Source organism: Nicotiana sylvestris, chromosome 11, assembly GCF_000393655.2.
Source record: "Nicotiana sylvestris chromosome 11, ASM39365v2, whole genome shotgun sequence".
NCBI lineage: Eukaryota > Viridiplantae > Streptophyta > Magnoliopsida > Solanales > Solanaceae > Nicotiana > Nicotiana sylvestris.
Window position 1 is genome coordinate 111,235,444 of NC_091067.1, and position 18,792 is coordinate 111,254,235.

The window sequence follows — 18,792 nt, forward strand, 5'->3', positions numbered from 1 at the left end:
CTTTTGGGATGCTCAAAACAATATCAAAACACCAAAATCACATCGAATTCACGCCTAAGAATTCCAAAAACTTCCGAATTCCGAATTCGATCAAAAAGTCTATCAAACCTTGTCTGAATGACCTGAAATTTTGCACACACAACACAAATGATACAACGGACCTACTCCAACTTCTGAAATTCCATTCGGACCCCTATATCAAAATCTCACCTATCAACCGGAAAACGCCAAAAATCCCATTTTCGCCAATTCAAGCCTAAACCTTCCGCGGACCTCCAAAATACATTTTGATCATGCTCCTAAGTCCCAAATCACCTAACGGAGCTAACCAAATCATAAAATTTCAATCCAAGATCATATACTAACAAGTCAAAACTTGGTCAACCCTTTCAAATTTTAAGCTTCAAACTGAGAACTGTTCTTCCAAATTTATTCCGATTACCCTGAAAACCAAAACCGACGATTTACATAAGTCATAACACATCACACGGGGCTAGTCATGTCCGAGAACTGGCGAGTGAAGTGCAAAAGCTCAAAACGACCGGTCGGATCGTTACAAATAATTATTATTGTGAATACTAAATACAAGGTAAAAAGAACACAAAGACGTAAAAACTTACCTAATATATGCTTTGAAAATTGGATTCTAGATACCCAAAAAATAACGGCGGAGTAGCTCAATTAACTCCTAAAAGTATATGTAATTATAGTGGGTCCTTTATTCAGATTTGGAACAAAAATATTGAATAACTTCATAATAGAGGATATAGAATAAATCAAAATTCACTATAGTTGTTACAACATCAAAGAAAATACCGCACAAGACTAATCTTTGAAAGAAAAATCACGTGTTGAGGGAAATTAAATTGCCTATTGGCTATAGAAAGACCAACATTCCAACATTCCAACATTCATAGGTACTGCTTGTTCATAGTTGGTATAACTTTGGAATTTTAAACATGGTAGGAACTGATTTAAAGATTCTCAACAACACTTTTGCCTGTTAAAACTAAAGAAACAACAACAACACAACAACAACGACCCAGTATAATCCCACAAGTGGGGTCTGGGGAGGGTAATATGTACGCAGACCTTACCTCTACCCCGAAGGGTAGAGAGGCTGTTTCCAGGAGACCCTCGGCTCAAAAAAGCAATAGGAGATGATATATTAGTACCATAAAAATGCGTAATAAAAATAACAACAATATATAAGAGATATGAAATATGAAATACAGAATACGAAATACGAAATATGAAATAGATGGCTGGTATAGTACAACTAGAAGGTAAAGCCCTGCTTCAATAGACGACCAATGACATTCCTAATCAAACTCCTAACTGGATAGTCTCACTCTATTGTGCTGTAGAAATATTCACACTCTCCCCTAACCTACAACCTTAATGCTCGACCTCCATACTTCCCTATCAAGGGCCATGTCCTCAGTAATCCTAAGTCGCGCCATGTCCTGTCTGATAACCTCTCCCCAATACTTCTTAGGTCTTCCTCTACCTCTCCGCGTGCCCACTACAGCCAGTCGCTCACACCTCCTCACCGGTGCATCAGTGCTCCTCCTCTGAATGTGCCCGAACCATCTGAGTCTTACTTCCCGCATCTTGTCCTCCATGGGGGTCACACCCACCTTCTCTCGAATATCTTCATTCCTAATCTTATCCATGTTAAAACTAAAGAAAACCCTTTATATATACAGACAACATAAGCTTCGAATTGTTCTTCTCCTAGTCGGATTGGAATGGTTCTAGAATTTCAACATAAGCAAAAGTTCTTGTCCTCGTGAGATTGGACTGGCTTTAAAATTTCAATACAAGTAGAAAAGAATATCGCAAATAGCTAAGAAGTTCAAACTTAAGAGATATTATTATCTGAAATCTAACAATTATGTCGTAAAACTAATAGGATTATAAGGCTAAATATTTAAAATTTCAGTTATCTTCTTTTATTATGAGTTATTATGCTTAATATTTTAAGATTATTTTTGTAAACCGATATTGTATTCATACTTTTATAATAATATAAATAGATATAAATATAAATATAAATATAGATAAATAGATATAGTCTCTAGCTATTTATCCGATCCAAAACTAAAAAGAAAAGGACCATCTAAACTATTGCTTGGTCTGCGTGCAAAGGATCTCAAACTGACATAACATTCCATATTCCTTGTCTATTTCCAGTTTAAGCAGTTAGTGGATGATTATTTGAGTTAATTTTTATATAAAAATTTTTTTATCGATTTTGAAATTTAGAATGGACAATAATAAAAATAAGAAGAATTACTCTTCTTTTAAATTTATGGTTAGCTAAAGCACTAGCATGATCAAATATTTCTAGTGCCTGAAGTATATCTATTAAATACTTATATTATCTGTTCCTGCAAAATTTATTTACAGCCAAATTTTTTTTGCGATAATGTAAATCACAGCCCAGCCATGAGGGTAAATTAGCTCAACAAATCCTTACAAAAAATTTCTAAAGATAAACAGTGAACTCCAAAAATATCATTTTCATGAATAGAGGCACCATCAACAGATAACAGGTTTCTAAAAATATTCTTTCTATAAATAGAAGGCAGGACAATATAACTCCAATCTCCATTTGCTCAAAATTTCTCCCCAAAAAAGATCAGAATTCCAAGTTTAGGACTCTTGTCTCCTCCTCAATTGTGGGTAATCTCAAAAAGAAAAACCCTAACGAAATTCATTCTTTCCCATTTATCACCAGTTCTTTTGAAAAAATTCCGTTCAAGTCCCCTTTCTGCAACTATAGCATCAGGAAAATAGGGGAAATTCGCAATGTCGGAGCCGCCAACGATCACTCACGTTTCGGATAAGAACACTGTCGGCGAATTATCACCGCCGACGAGCTCAAAATCCGTGACCGATACAATTAACGGCTCGCACCGTTTCGTGATCCAAGGTTATTCGTTAGCTAAAGGGATGGGAGTTGGAAAACACATCGCTAGTGATACTTTCACCGTCGGTGGTCACCAGTGGGCGATTTACTTTTATCCGGACGGGAAGAACCCCGAGGATAATTCGGCGTATGTTTCGGTGTTTATTGCTTTGGCTAGTGAAGGAACGGATGTTAGGGCTTTGTTTGAGTTGACTCTGGTTGATCAGAGTGGTAAAGGAAAGCATAAGGTTCACAGTCATTTCGATCGGTCTCTTGAGAGCGGGCCTTACACCTTGAAGTACCGTGGCAGCATGTGGTAATTTGTTGTTTCTTGTAATTTAGCCAATTTCTTGAACATAGTGTTGCCTTATTCAAATTGATTTAAGTTATATACACAGACAAGTGTAATGCATTTAAATAGAGTTACCTGCATTTTAAATGACTTTTTTTTTTATAACTATGGTGTTCGGACTAGCTTGTGCGCGCCTCAACTAATTCCACATGATACATGTCACTTTCCTCCAGCAACATGTACTAGGTAACTTTGTCCACCAAGGCTTAGATAGATGGAAAGAAATCACCTAGTATTTTTTGCCTCCGCTAGGATTTGAACCTGGGACCTCGTGGTTATCACCTACTTCATTGACCACTAGGCCACATCCTTGGGTGCAAATGCATTTTAAATGACTTGATTGTGTGAAAATATTTTTTTTACACCATCAGTGCTTACAACTTAAACTATCCAAACTACTTCCAAAGATATTGCAAATGAGGAATTAAATAAAATACATGTTAAATGTTCAAGATATCTTTGAGTTCCAATTTGATACTCAAGCAAACAAGAATAGTTAGATTGGTTGAAGTTGATCACCAAGATAGCTAGCACAATGCTGCAGTCGTTGCTTTCCAAGAAAAGTAAATTTTTGGGGGCTGGCATAGGCATTATAGAATTGATTAACTGAAAGCTACTGTGGCTGTTCTTATAATAAGATCAAGTCATCAGAATTTTGTTAGAACCTTAATAACACTCCAAAAGCTAGTTGTCGAGTTGGTAGAGATAGAGCCCACATTGAAATCATGTTTGTGTTAAGTCAATTATTGTTGCTTTTCATTTACGGTCAGAACCAGAATCAGTATCATGAATCCAATCATAAAAATAGGTAATGATGCGGTCCTCCAAATTGCCTTATTCTCCTTGCTAGTCCTCTTACCCCAAGTGGTGATTGTCTCATTCTCCGTCCTTGGTGTGACCCTTGTAACTCGAACAAAGAGAGTGGAAGATGCCATATCTGTGCTGCTAGTAGTCCTTGTCCTTTATGGACCAAACCTAAGGTTCTACTGCTAAACCTATCCAATTAGCGTAATCGATCATATGCCTCCACCCAAATAAATACGCGCTAACCTGCCTAAAATAAGGTAGGAAACTTTTTCTTATACCCTTTGTACGGGACTCCTTTCTCATACCGTTTCCCCCTATTGCTAGTTGCAAACAGAAGTGCTTCCCTTTTGGGCTAGGAATCAAATGCTCTCAATTGACTCGGGGCTTTATCATCAAGAAAATTTGTTGCAGGCTGAGGTATCTATTTGAGTGAAAAGTATTTGAGGTATCTTCCATTGTGGCAGGAACTTGAAGAAAAAAGAAAATAGAAGAATCCTGTTTATTGCATCTTGAATAACTACTTGAGCAAACTTTTCTCCTCTTTAATTGTTATACTTCAACTCAAGACTTTCTCTGAAGTTGTTATCTTATCTGTCTGATATGTAGGGGATACAAACGGTTTTTTAGACGAGGAATGCTCGAGACTTCAGATTATCTGAAGGACGACTGCTTGAAGATTAATTGCACTGTGGGAGTTGTGCGCTCTACGATAGACTGTTCGAGCTTGCATACAATTCAGGTCCCAGACCCTGACATTGGAGCGCATTTTGGCATGCTTTTGGAAAATATGGAAGGCTCTGATATTGTCTTCAACGTGGCTGGTGAAAAGTTTCATGCCCATAAGTTGGTATTGGCTGCTCGTTCTCCTGTATTCCGCTCTGAATACTTTGATAGACAGGATGTTGATGAGCAGGAAATTGTGGTTACAGATATGGAACCTGAGGTCTTCAAAGTGAGCATTTACTTTTATCATATTATGGCTATTTCCGTCTTAGAAATTTTATTTCTTCTTGTTTTCTCAATGTAAATCTGTTTTTAATATCATTATCATAATTCTCCGTCTCTCTTGCTGTAATTGCTTCTTCAACAAAACATTTGCTTTTGGCAAAATAGATTGAACTCTTTCTAACTAGAAATGGAGCTCTAACTCGCTGTTCTTTGGAATGTTCTATTTCTTCTCGTGCAAGGTTATGCTGCACTTTGTATACAAAGATGCTCTTGTAGAAGAAGAGCTAGAAGCAACTAGTACTTCTTCTTCTGCCCCCTGCATATCTGATACTGTGACAGCAAAATTGCTATCAGCAGCTGATCGGTATAATTTAACACGACTCAGGAGGTTGTGTGAGTCTCATCTCTGCAAAGATATCTCTGTCAACTCTGTTGCACAAATACTCGCTTTAGCAGACCGTTACCATGCCACTGAGCTCAAAGCAGTTTGCCTAAGATTCGCTGCTGAAAATCTTGCTGGTACGAGGCTTTTTATATTTGCGTCATGTTCCCTTCTATGCAGAGAACTCATGCTTTTGGAATAACAATTCTTTTGCATCACCACATGGGTTGGATTGGAACAAAAATAAATGTTATAGTTTGTTATATCTTCTCATTTCATAGTCTTATCATGTTTGTCATTGTTGTACCACTCTAAGTTGCTCGGACTCGGGTATCCGAGACGGGGACGGATCCGAGTATCGGATTTGGAAAAATCTAAATTTTTAGATTCGGGGATGCGGATGCGGATGCGGATGCGGATATGGATACGGGTGCGGGGATTCGGCTAATAAAAAATAGAGCTATAAAAATATTGTAAATTTTGAGAGATATTTTGTGAAAAACTTACGTGAATATTGTACAATTCAATCTTTCATTCTCCAAGATGGACATTATTCTTTCATTGTTCTAAATATGTTTTATTTTTGATTTTGAGAAATCAAAATCTCAATTTTTCTCCCAAATTTATCGATGGACTCCGGTCAAAGTGTCCGAAGTCAGTTGACCGTATTCGGGACGTATCCGTCCTGTATCCGGACGGGGCACCAAAATCGAATAGTCCGTGCAACTTAGGACTACCACTACTTCAGTCAGTATTCCTTGTCAAATATTGTTGCCATCCACTTGTCTATCTCTTTTCTTTTATCTCTGTAGTGTAATCTAGCTGTAGTGGGCACGGATACAATTTCTAATGCTTTTCGATGTTTTGCTTCTGTCTCTCTTATTGTTCATTCTTGGGCACTATAATTTCCACAAAGTAGATCATCATTTTAGACTGATCGTATGTGCGGATACTTGGTAACTCATGACAAAAGGATCCAATAGTATGATTTTGTATGTCAAGTCATTTCCCGTGGATCACCTAGTGATTTTTTTTGGTCTACGCTGGGATTTGAACGCTGGTCCTCTAAGGTTTTCATCCACTTCATTGACTACTAGGTCACACCGTTAGGTGTTTCAGAAATTTCAATCTTAATAAAAACAAAGGCCGCCTTAGTGTCTTTAGATAGCAATCGAGCTGAAACAATTATACTGAACTATTCTTATAAAAAAAAAACAATTATACTGAACTAGTATTGAGGAGAAAGAGAAAATTACAGTTGGAAGGCTTAGTCTTTGTTCGTTGATAGGGAATTCTATCTTCTCATGGAAAAGCAGAGGAAACTGAAAGTTGCATCTCCTGAGGTCAGATAAGAGAGCTCTTTCAAGTTGACTCTGTTCCGAGAATTGTTGGTTTCTAAGTTGTTTTCTTTGAGCAGTGAAAGGACTTCTTTCTTTGTCTTTCTCTCTTATTTCTTTCCCCACTCCCTTCCTTCATGCAAATATAACAAAGGTGCAATTATCCCGGCTATATACCTCTGCATACGTCCCAGCAAGCCCCATATAAAAAGAACTTCTGATCTCCAGCCAATCCCCTTTTTGTCACTTTGACATTGGCAGAACATTCACAAGGACAAAGCAAAAGAGGAAAAAACTCAATAGTGAAACCAATGAAGTGACTTATCAGGAAAATGAAATGAATGAAGTGGATCACTATCCTCATCTGGCAGAGCTAGGACAACAGAGATAGATTTGAGCTTGTGAACTTTGGCATGGACCCTCTTGTCACTTAACTTGCTGATGCAGACATCAAATCCATTATAGATGATTTTATGGGTTAATACACCAAGTTAACTTTTACCAGTCACTACATCCCCTTAAATTGCACCTGCGAGCTCCCTGGGAGAGGGGATAAGAAAAAGCTCCCATTTTGATTAGAATCTCTTTTCTTGTTTAAGAATGAACCCCAACTCAATCTACCAACCACAAAGCACGAAGGTCTAATTCGGATATTAAGCGTCTAACATGCCTTGCTTGTGTCATTTCCACCTGCCAAAAGCACCAAAGGAAGTGAGCTGATTTTGCTATAAAACCTATATCTTGCCTTGCATTTGTCTTCACGTTTCTGGGTGTTCCACTCTTGTGCATCTCTATATTCAGGCCTAGTGGTTAGTTATATTTTTACCGAGATTAATGGGTGCATATGGGGTCCAACACCTATTTTGAGAAATAAAAATAAATTATCTTCAGAATGTATGTAAATAAGGAAATTGTTGACTTTGTGTCGAAGAAGAAATTTCCTAACTACCAAACCATCATAAACTGTTAAAACAGAATTGGTGGGTGTTGAGTTGTGTCCCACATCAGTGGGTAATGGGTGTCTTGGTCTCCTTATATGGTCTTGGGCAATCCTCACCTCATAAGCTAGCTTTTGGGGTTGAGTTAGGCTCAAGGTCCATTCTTATCATGGTATCAGAGCCATGCTCATCCCAATTTATTGTTACCGATGTTGGCCCCTATTTATATTGTCCACGCTCCAGTTGCAGGCCTGGGCGCGAGGGAGGGGTGTTGAGTTGTGTCCCACATCGGTGGGTAATGGGTGTTTTGGTCTCCTTATATGGTCTTGGGCAATCCTCACCTCATAAGCTAGCTTTGGGGTTGAGTTAGGCCCAAGGTTCATTCTTATCGGTGGGTACACAGTTATATTAGCTTGAGTGTGTTGTAATTGCAAAATCACTTCTAATGATAAATAATTCAGATCATATTAGCTGAGTGCAATGTAAGATCAGACAAGAAAGTTAATTTGCAGAATGAATGTAATATAATGAGCAGCAACAACAACAGCAAACCAAGTGAATTCCCACAAGTGGGGTCTGGGGAGGGTAGTGCGAACACAGACCTTCTGAAATTAAATTAGCTATCCGCTGAATAGTCGTAAACTCGGGATGACATTTAATGTTTCTATAAACTAAAATCAATGCGATTTTAAATGACTACTAATGACTCTCAAAAAATTAAATCTTATATATGTGACAACTATATAAGATCAACTTATCTGCAAAATTAATGTAAATAATGAGGACAGTGTAAACTTTCCTGTGAACTTTTCAAACTGCTGAAATCAAAGAAGTTATCTGCTGAATGATTGTATAATAATTAGGACATTGTGAACTATAAACTAAAATAGAAATTTCCTTCATTGCAAAACCACCATAAACTCTGACAGAATTGTTGGATACTTAGTGAGAGAGTGCTATTTGTTTGAGCACAATATGATTGTAAATGGCTGTTAACGGCTCTCTAAAAGAATGAGATCATATATAGCTTTGCAATACATGTAAATAGTTGCTGGAGACTCACAAAAAGAATTTGTCCCTATTTAGCTAATTGCAATACAGTGAATGAGTGGTTTTGGTTGGTACTTGGAGTTCCATCTTTTATACAAAAATTTTAACAACCGGAACTACCTTTTACGGAAACTGATGAACATGATAATTTAAAATGCGTCTGCACGGGTATATTGTTCTCTCGTCCCTGCCCCCTCCCGAAAAATTGCTGTAAATCAAAAACGAAATGTTTTTTCTATCAACAAGGTTCTAAAAACTCTCTGGGTAAGCTGTGGTGCTCATGCAGAGCCAGCTTTTGGCTTGAATGTTGAGTATGTCTCAGGTGAGCTTAATAAGGATTTTATAGTACGGATGGCAAGAAATACACACGTCAAGCAGCTTTGGCACTTGGGGTGCCACTAAAGGGTGCACTATGGAGTCAAACCTCTTGTAAGGATGGAGTTGGAAACTATTTCCAGTTTTTTTTTTTTTTTTACCTTATCAAAGAAAAAAGGAAGAAGAAGAAGATAGAAGCAGAAGCTAACAACTTTTTTTTATGAAGTAACTTAAATTCATTAAAAAGCACCAAGAAGATGCAAAGAGTACAGAAACTAACAACTTTTCATCTAAATTAAATTCATTAAAAGGCACCAAGAAGATGCAAAGAGTACAGAAACTAACAACTTTTCATCTTGATATTGAAACAGCTTTAGCCATCAAAAGACCATACACTTTTAAAGCAAAAAGTAATGGTACTTAGCAAAGCAGCTTTTTTGGCTCGAGTGTGAAGGGATGTTAAATGGCTTTGTCGTAGCCTTTCGTAAACTATTTAGGAAGGAATAATGCACCCTACCACCCCCACTCCCCAAAAAAAAAACCGATAGGATGTGTAATTGGGTGCAAAGCATAGATCGGCATGTGCTATTTCTGGTGCTCTTGGTGGGTACTATGAAGCCCGCTTCTTGTAAAAGTAGATTTTGACTTTTGTTTGCAAATAAGTTTTCTGGTAAAACATCTGAAAGTGATTAAGAGGATCAGAAATTTCTAGAGAAATGTGAAAATAACTTCTTGAGGTCTATAACTTTTTAGAGGGTAAGCTATGCTATCCAGTAAGAGATTTCTATTAATTTTAATGTTGCTATGAATGCGGCTGTTACACATTCCCTTGCCTATCTAATGGCTGAAGACTGTCATTAAGTTGCCGGGCTTTGACCACTGCCATATTTTGAAATTTGCATCTGTTGTATTCTGTACTTCTCTTGCACCAGAGGTTTTCACTCATATATTACTTGGTTATATTTTGCAGCTGTCATGCAATCAGATGGGTTCGAATACCTTAAAGAACATAGCCCGTCTCTTCAGTCAGAGCTTCTTAAAACTGTGGCTGGTTGTGAGGATGATTGTAGCAGTGGAGGTGGTAAGTCCAAAAGTGTGTGGGCCCAGCTTTCAGACGGTGGTGATACCAATGGAAGGAGGGTTAGGCAAAGGACCTGATTTTAGAAATAGGAAATTGTTAAAATTTGTTGTATTGTATATTGAAGGGGATGTGCTGGAAATGTTGGGAAATTACAACATTAGCAATAGAAAGGTAAATGTTCATTAGTTGTCTGTAAGATATTTGATGAACATCTCTTGTGTGATACTGGTAACCTGAAAAGTGACAAATAGCCAGTTTGTACCTTCATAATAACCAGTGACAAATACATATTCTCTTGCTATTGCTACTATGAATAGGTAATTCCTCCCAGTTGAAGGATAGTGTTGTTTGTATTTCAAGCATATGTTATCGCATTGTGCAATCTTGATGAACAGCCTAGTTAAAAGGTGAGAGCTTCCGTAAGAACTGGAGGAAGCAATTTGGCTTGTGATAGCTGGCTGGGAACTTTATAAGGTCCTCTTGATTGTGATCTGGACTTCTTACTCTTTGATGTTATGCTGATATATAAGAGTTTGCATATATTTCTTCTTTTGGTTGATAAGTAGGCTTTTGCACGAACTATAAGGTTTTACTAGCCAGAGTTGTTTGGAGAAGTAATAGTGTTGGAAAAAGCATATTTATCTACTATTTAATGGGTTTTATTGTTGTTCTGAGTAGCTTATACTCCATTTCTTTTTTTTCCCCTTTTTTGTCAAAGCTGCGCAGGGCGGGAGGAGAAATTGTTCAGGAAAGAGAAGAAGAAAGTTAATCTTGTGATTATTGGCCAGAAAAAAAAAATTGTTCCTTAATGTTTGCTGTTCTACTTAGTTCAGTTATCTGGAGACGAATATATTCGGTTTGTACTTTTTCTGGTTATCTTTGAAATTATTGTGTTCGCACATTTGTTAGTAAAGGTTAATGTGTTCAGGCATTTCTCATGTAATTTCTGAGTCTCTGAATGTTAAAAGTAAATTAATTCATCTAGACTGAACTGGTCTTTGCCTCAAGGTTAATTGGCAAAACTAGCTCTTTGCTCGAATGAATTGAACCTTCGCCTGATCTGTCTCAAACTTTTGCTTTCAAAATACAAAAGAATTTCAACTATCAAAGTCAATACTAATTAACTAGGAGAAAAGATTGTCGTTGATTTTAATTTTTGGCCAGTCTTCTCATGAATTCACTTCAACAGACCGTCTTAAGAAAAAATAGAATAAGATTATTTTCTCGAATAGTAATGCTCAAAACTTTTCCCAACCCCTTCTCTCCACATATATGCTATGTTACATGGAGTGTGACAGTGGTGAAGGTTCTTCGTAAAGATTTTTCAAAATCACCAAAAAATAACACAACTACATGTACTCCTAGCAAATAACCGAGTTCACGTAGCATAACATATACTAACATGTAGGAATATAAGCTTTTAGCCCTTAAAACAAGGCTGTTTGTGCAACAACAGTAGCAGTGCAAACCTGTTTGATTCATTTAGTACTACAAGACTGAATTGGCAGAGTTATAATAGTCTCCAGAAACCGGCTCTCAGGCAGTACTGAAGATGACAACAGTATATTACTAACAAGATCAATGCTACCCACAACGGATCTTCAGACAATCATAAAAGTGAATGTCACAGGTGCTTTGCATTCCTAATCAACACAGTGGAATTGAACAGCGAGAATATAACGCAACATAGAAGAATTCGTGTTTTCAGTTGATTTCCACAAACGGTATGCAACTCCATTGGATGCAAAATATTACATTGTCTTGTATAGTCGTTTCAGCTGTGAAAATTACATTTTTATCAAAATGGTGTTGGTAGCACATTAGAAGTACCGTACTCTCATTGAGGTTAATGGTTATTGACTAGACAGTGGACACAGCATCCCGCAGAAGAACCAAGTCCACAACCAGATTATGTGGTACTTACCATTTGATGGAGTCCCTGCTGTAATCATTAAAAAAAAAAAAAAAAAAAAAAGAACAGACCCGAAAGCATATCTTAATTCCATATGGTTCTTACCCCTGTTCTGTTGTGGGACAAGGAGAGCAAAGCACGAATCCATCCTGGAATACAACGGGTGGTTTGATAACTAACTCAACCTTCTTCTGCTTAACCTTGAATCATTCAAAATCATAGAGAAATCTAATGACATAAACAGTTGTACACGTTCAACTCTGCAGATAATTCTGATAAGTCAAATCGATAACCATTCTCACCAGCCACCATCGCTATTGACTGGGGGGCTCATCCAATGAACCTCCGTAGGGGTATATTCACTCAACACTGATGCAGCAGAATGTCCTAAAGGAGAGATTGGGTTACTGTAAGTTCCCCACTGTGTCTCTTGGAGATCAGGACATGAATCATCCACTACATCACAAGAAGTCTCCTGATGTGAATTATGCTTTGAAGCTTTGGATGTTTGTGATTCATAAAGTACAGCGTCCAATAGACCACTGTTCCGAGGTGACAGACTGCCCGAATCAGCATGCTCATTTGGAGGGTATTGAATCAAAGTATCGAAGGACTCAAGTGAAGGAAGTGGGGAAGGTGAACCCCAATTTGCCATCTGAATTTGGAGTGAAGGGAGCTCCAGCTTCTTAGCCCATTTGGGCTCTGAAGAAGAAGAGTTGCCATTTAAAGGGGCATGGCTGCCAGGAATTTCACCGGAGAATGATGGGTGATTATCAGATGTCAGATTATGTGTATATGACGAGGAAAACCCCAAGGATTGAGCAAACAAAGAACCATTATTTTGATATTGATGGCAAGCTTGAAAAAGATTATCAGTCATACCAAAGAACCAAGATTCTGATCCTCGTATACGCTTGGATGGATGCATTGTTGAGAGGCCAGAACAAGTATTAGAAGAACTAAGAGCCTGAGCCAGCAGGCTAGTTGCAGGAATATCAAAAAAGCTACTAGCAGCAATATTAACAAGTGCCCAAGGATACAGCTGCTGACTAGGTTCCAATTTTTTGAATTCCACAGTTGGAATCTCAAAATCGTTAATAGGCAAGAAATCAGGATGTGAATTTGCAGAGGAGAAAATTCCCAGCTCATTATTTTGTTTGTTCTCACTAAATGCCTGGAAACAAATATCCGGAGGATATATTTGCAAGCCTACACGCCGTCGTTTCTTTATTCTGGTATTCCAGTAGTTCTTTATCTCATTATCTGTGCGACCTGGCAACTGGAAAAATGGAAAAGCCATGAAAAATTTAATAAATAGCCGTTATTCAACTTTAAAGAATGTGTCATATAGCACTAATCACTCAATTGAGAAAGTTCACAGAAAATCAGGTTTAGAAAGTATCATCTGAAATAATGAAAGCTACAAAACTAAGTCTCTTGAAAGAAAGAGGAGAGTCCATATTTTTAGTCCACAAAAATTTATATCCAAATATGCTTTGCATACAAGTTCTGCCAAGCATAAGGTCACCATTTTTTACTGCATAATATATACTGCAAGAGTTCAGCCAAAGCAACATTCAGATGAAGGAGAACAGACCAGGATATTACAAAAGATAGAAAAGGAACAAAGAGAATCATCATTCTGTAACTTCATTCTCTCCTTTTTGCCTGGAAAAGATATTGGCTGCTACTCCACTCATTTGAATCAGAACTTATTCCGTCCTGGCCAAGGGAGCACTAACAACCAACCAACCAACACCTATGTCTCAATCCCAAACTAGTCAGTGTCCACTGTATGGAACCTCTATATCAACAAAGAAAAGGATGAATCCTCTATGTCTGCCCTATTCGGACCATCTCCAAAAATGGTAACATTTTGTCTTTTTAGGCAATTTAAGCTAGCGTTTGGCCATAGATTCCAAAATTTGATTTGGGTGAAATTTGATTTGAAGATGAAAATGTGTTTGGACATACGTTTTCAAAACATATTTCCCAAATTTATTTTGGAAAAACATGTGTATTATTAGGGATTTAGCCCAAAACCAGCTATTGAGCTGGTTTTGGGATTTGGATTTTGCCTATGTGTTTGCCAAATAAAGCCCAAGTTTATTTTGGCAAAATCTATGGCCAAATGGGTCCTTAAGAGTTCACTAAAACAAGTAGTCCTCTAAATCTAACTGCTACTCCTACCCGGACCTAATGTAAGTGTAAACATAAGTAAACCTTTTTTTATAAGGTGGTATTAACCTGCCAACCACATCACAATATTACATAAAAGTATGTCAAGGCTGAAATTTAGAGGCGGACCTACATTCAGACGTAAGGGTGCAACCGCCAGCTTCTGGTATGTCTCATGCAAATGTACAGAACTTTTAAGAAATAGGATATATAACTAAACTAAAGCGGCATCTGCCATCACAACATTCTAGTGGATGCACAAGGCTACTTAAGCTCTAAAGGCTGCACTAGTCTAGAAAAGGCTCTAAAGGCCCTCTGATTGTGAAGAGCTAGATTGAACCACTAAAGAAGGATAACTTTTTCAAATATCTTCATCCTGCGCAGGAAAGCTCTTTCTTTTCCTTGTTTCTTTTTCTTTCTTTTCTTCTTTTCAAACTAGTCATTTCGATGCTTTTCGCCCTTCACAACATTGTTGCATGTAGAGCACTTCTTGTTACTACTATTTAAAGTCAACTTGTAAAACATAGTATCTATCCAAATAAGGTGCAAACCCAACATAACATATGGAAACAAACAACAGCTCTTACTTAACAAGTTCCAGATTCATAGACGATGATTGCCTGAAGTCTACACTTTACTCCCAACTTCTTTCTTCTTGTAATTTTTTCTAATAATTTACTATTAGGATACAACAGTATTGGCAGTTCATCACAAAAGGATATTAGACAATGATCGAGTCTAAAAAATCTCAGATCTGAGAACTTGATTAGGAAATAGGAGCAGGAGGGCTCCCCCCCCCCTTTTTTGGGGGGGGGGGGGGGGGGGGGGGATTTCTTCCCCTTAGCATAGGGTGTAAAGAAGATTAGTGGAAGGCTGTCCTAAAAATGATGGTGCAAGATTTAGATCAAAAGGAGGCCAGGATCATGCCATTCCAAGAGTCACCAACTTTCTTGTAAATTATTAGGCATACAGAATTCTGATTCCCAATCCAACCCAGAGGACTACTCATCCAGACTGGTTTCAAAAAGCACAGCTTTTACTCTCCGTCCTAGTAGAGGAGTCCTAAAAGAAAATTTGATTGTTAAGAAGACTTAAATTGTCTTACCAGACTGCACTCGGGCATACAAATATCATTGTGGATCACCAATTATAAATTTATAAATAAAAAAAGGACTGCCCTATAACTAACAACAGAGGCACACCAATAGCTAACAACAGAGGGAAAACAACACATAGAAGTTCAGATAGCATAGTCACAAGCAGAAGTTCCCAGAAAAAAGAAAAGACTATGTAATCCAAAAAGCTTGCAATGTTCAAGGTTTAGGCATACAAAGGTGAAAACTTGGAGAGACGCAGAAACTTATAAATAGATGAAAATAAGGAATCAACATTAGTCACTTCTTCCCAAAACGTACAGAAAAAATACATATATACATTTAAATTACACAGACACGCGCGCGCGCGCGCACACACATATAAGTACTTATCTAGGTGTATCAAAAACCATTTGGATGGTGTTGTGGTGACTACCAACTTAGAATGACTTTGTCACAGAAATGCAGTCAGCACAAATTTAAGGTGGGTAAGCATCCGGTACCAGAAAGAATTGATGTAACAGAAGCAGAAACTTATCAAGCAATTGACGTGTGCAAATTGCCTCATTTAAAAACGTGAACTATTAGAGCACAGACACTATTAATTATTTTGACTCCACAACAAAACACCTCATGAGTGGCCTAATTTTTTTTCTTGGGCCAGCTACATTTATAGGTGACAGTGCAAACCAAATCCATGATCTTTCTGCTTCAATACCATCTTGAATTGTGAGAACCATTTCATCTAAAACCTTAAATTGTAAGAGATCAGCCACATTTATTTATATAAGTTAGCTCCAACAGAAAAGAAGGGGAATCATTTAAGACCAGAGTGATTACAAACTGTTAATAGAGAAAGACAAGGTTTTCAAACAACTATCCACCAAACCCAAAGACTGGAACTCTACAAGCACAATAGACAATATCGTAGTGCATTGCACCAATTATAGACATATTCTTGGTTTTTTTTTTTTTTTGGCTGACCATGAATCCTGTGTATGAGTTATTCTTTCTTGCTTTTGACCAAGAAATGATACCATAGTCTACGTGCATAATTTGCAGTAACCAGGTAAGGACTTGGATCAAGAGTTAAATGGTAATTTAAACAAAGGAGATTGTTATATTGAACTGTTTAACCAATATCCTCGGAAATAAATTTACATCAGATAGCATTCTTGGCATTTAATCATCTCACATCATTTGTCTAAGTAGCTGCTAAAAGAGATAGAGGCATGATGCAAACCTTAGCAGCTATTTGTGCCCATTTGTTTCCCATCTTAGCATGCAGTTCATTTATGCGACGCACTTCCTCTGGAGTTAAAGCACCTTTCTTTAAATCTGGTCTTAGGTGATTTGCCCAGCGCAAACGGCAACTTTTCCCACAACGAGCAAGTCCTGAGTGCTTCTGGACGGCACTCCAATTCCCTTCCCCATGTTTTCTGATGTAATCCATCAAAACCGCGTCTTCTTCTTTAGTCCAAGGACCTTTTTTCAGTGGGACACCTCCTCTGGTATTTCCTCCACCGCTAGCTTCTTCAACAGATGGCGAACCCACGCCAACTTTTGAAGTCATCCTGTCAACGCATTCACTTGTCATACACATATCTAAAACTGTTGAACAATTAAAGTGCAGTATGTAACGGCCAATGAAAGGGATATAAAGTTGTTAATATTGAAGTCAAGGCAGAAATAAAAGCAACGTGCCAAATTGCGTGACCTCGTCCATGACAAAGCTAGTTGAGTGTCCAATCAGAAGCGGGGGACAATAAATAGATGGCCAACTTTGAGAGGAAAGATTTGGATAGATTCTCGGAGAACAACAAAGGAAAAGATAAATAATGAGGAACATGGATAACTTATTCTGAATTTAGCAGACACAGATAGACCAAACTTTTGAATTCCCATAAGATCTAATTATCTCATTTAACTACGAAATAAGGTGACAACCAGCTGTTGGGAATAAAATGAGGAAACACGGACGAAAATCATTATCTCAAATTTGCAAGGAAATTTTCACTGGTCGAGACCCAGAAATACGACAAGGGAAATGATATTGACCATAACGCTAGTAACATACTTTTAAACCTCATAACATTAAACAAGAAACCGCAAATAGCATTGTCAATCATTTAAACACCAAAATCAGCATCAGACAAACTCGAATGATTTTGCTTATAAGGAACAAAATTTAAAAGGGGAATCCACCATTACGCAATTGCTGGCTCCACTGTCAAATTTCCATGTAAGCAAGTATTAACAAACGCTTAAAAAAATGTTTGAGTTTGTTGAGACTGCAAAGCAAAATCTCAGTCTCAAAATGAAATCGGAGGAGAACCAGGAGGTCTCAGGTTCAAATACTAGCTAAAGCAAAAAAAATCTAGGTGATTTCTTCACATTTGCATGTGGGCATGTGGAATAGTCGAGGTGTGGCCAGACACCAACATCTTCCCCAATTTCATAATTTATAATCCAATTGAAAGGAGCAACATAATTTATTTATTTTAAAAGCAGCTAAACACAACGAGTTCAAGCTAAAATATTAAAAGCTAAGGTCTCCAAAAATGTTAAACATAACCAATTGCGCATTTTAGATCTTTTACCTGATGATTTAAGCTGAATAAGCTGCCCACAGAGTCTTGGAGCAAATAACCGGTGATCAGTTCCTCAAAAAAAAAAAAAAAAAAAAAAAACTAAATAGTGGAGAGGACCAGAATTCAGTCGAATTGAACCCAGAAAAAAATCGCCCCCCAACAACAATAGACTCATACAAATAAGACCAAGGTAACCTTTGTGTTTCTGTGTTATAAGCCCGGGAGAAAAAGCGAAAGAAAACCCAGGCAGCTAGAATGTGAAATCAAGAATACTCAACTCAAAACCAAATGGGTAAAGAAGGAAAATTATACAAACAATTCTTGGGACCGATATATGTCAGGTGGATTAATAGCTTGTTTGGCCAAACTTGTTATCTTTTTTTTTGTCAAAATCACTTTTGGCAATGAGTTGTTTGGCTTTGGAAAAAAAAATGTTTCTGCAGAAGCAATTTTGGAAAGCAAAAAAAAAGTAATTTTTCTCTATTTTTTTTTGTTAAGTTTGGCCAAATACTAATTAATTCTCAAAAATATATTTTAAACTAATTAGCCAAACATAGAAAGTACTTTTGAAAGAATGCAATTCTCAAAACCAAAATGGGGAGAGGGGGGGAGAATAGCTAGCAAGAGAAACAAATCATTTCATTGGGTAAAGAATCCCAAATGGACTTTAACTCTTTTTAGGTAGCAAGAGAAACAAATCCAGAATCCCAAATGGGCTCTTAACTCTTTTAGGTATTATATATGAAACCAAAGTTGGACTTATAAATCAGGTCAAGTCAGAATTTGAAATTTATAAGTTTTGAATTTGTCACAAAATTATAAGTTATCTTAATTATTGGATTTACGATTAAATATTTATATATATTTAATATTTCTAGCACAAATAGTACTAC

At 37.3% G+C, this 18,792-nt stretch overlaps 2 protein-coding genes across 3 annotated transcripts; one reads left to right on the forward strand and one right to left on the reverse strand.

Annotated features, from left to right (window-relative positions):
• The first annotated feature begins 2,528 nt into the window (after positions 1-2,528).
• LOC104221774 (BTB/POZ and MATH domain-containing protein 4-like) lies at positions 2,529-10,454 on the forward strand. Its single transcript, XM_009772901.2, has 4 exons — positions 2,529-3,230; positions 4,680-5,025; positions 5,261-5,540; positions 10,014-10,454. The coding sequence occupies exons 1-4, from the start codon at positions 2,815-2,817 to the stop codon at positions 10,199-10,201; spliced, it is 1,230 nt and encodes a 409-aa protein (XP_009771203.1). The 5' UTR covers positions 2,529-2,814; the 3' UTR covers positions 10,202-10,454.
• Positions 10,455-11,811: 1,357 nt separating this feature from the next.
• LOC104221775 (transcription factor GAMYB-like) lies at positions 11,812-18,295 on the reverse strand. Of its 2 annotated transcripts, XM_009772903.2 has the most exons (3): positions 17,909-18,295; positions 16,552-16,882; positions 11,812-13,315 (listed from the first exon to the last, which is right to left on the reverse strand). In XM_009772903.2, exons 2-3 carry the CDS (start codon positions 16,879-16,881, stop codon positions 12,335-12,337), a joined length of 1,311 nt encoding a protein of 436 aa, XP_009771205.1. In that variant the 5' UTR covers position 16,882; positions 17,909-18,295; the 3' UTR covers positions 11,812-12,334. The 2 variants fall into 2 exon arrangements, with proteins under 2 accessions (XP_009771205.1, XP_009771204.1); XM_009772902.2 differs by lacking the exon at positions 17,909-18,295 and having other exon boundaries at positions 16,552-16,911.
• Between the last annotated feature and the right edge of the window lie 497 nt (positions 18,296-18,792).

Excerpts from the sequence above, each read along its gene's own strand:
- LOC104221774 (XM_009772901.2), top strand. The coding sequence starts at position 2,815 with ATGTCGGAGCCGCCAACGATCACTCACGTTTCGGATAAGAACACTGTC. Across the intron at positions 5,026-5,260 it reads TGGAACCTGAGGTCTTCAAA|GTTATGCTGCACTTTGTATA; the intron begins GTGAGCATTTAC and ends TTCTCGTGCAAG. Across the intron at positions 5,541-10,013 it reads CGCTGCTGAAAATCTTGCTG|CTGTCATGCAATCAGATGGG; the intron begins GTACGAGGCTTT and ends TATATTTTGCAG.
- LOC104221775 (XM_009772902.2), bottom strand. The coding sequence starts at position 16,911 with ATGTGTATGACAAGTGAATGCGTTGACAGGATGACTTCAAAAGTTGGC. Across the intron at positions 13,316-16,551 it reads GGGCACAAATAGCTGCTAAG|TTGCCAGGTCGCACAGATAA; the intron begins GTTTGCATCATG and ends CCATTTTTCCAG.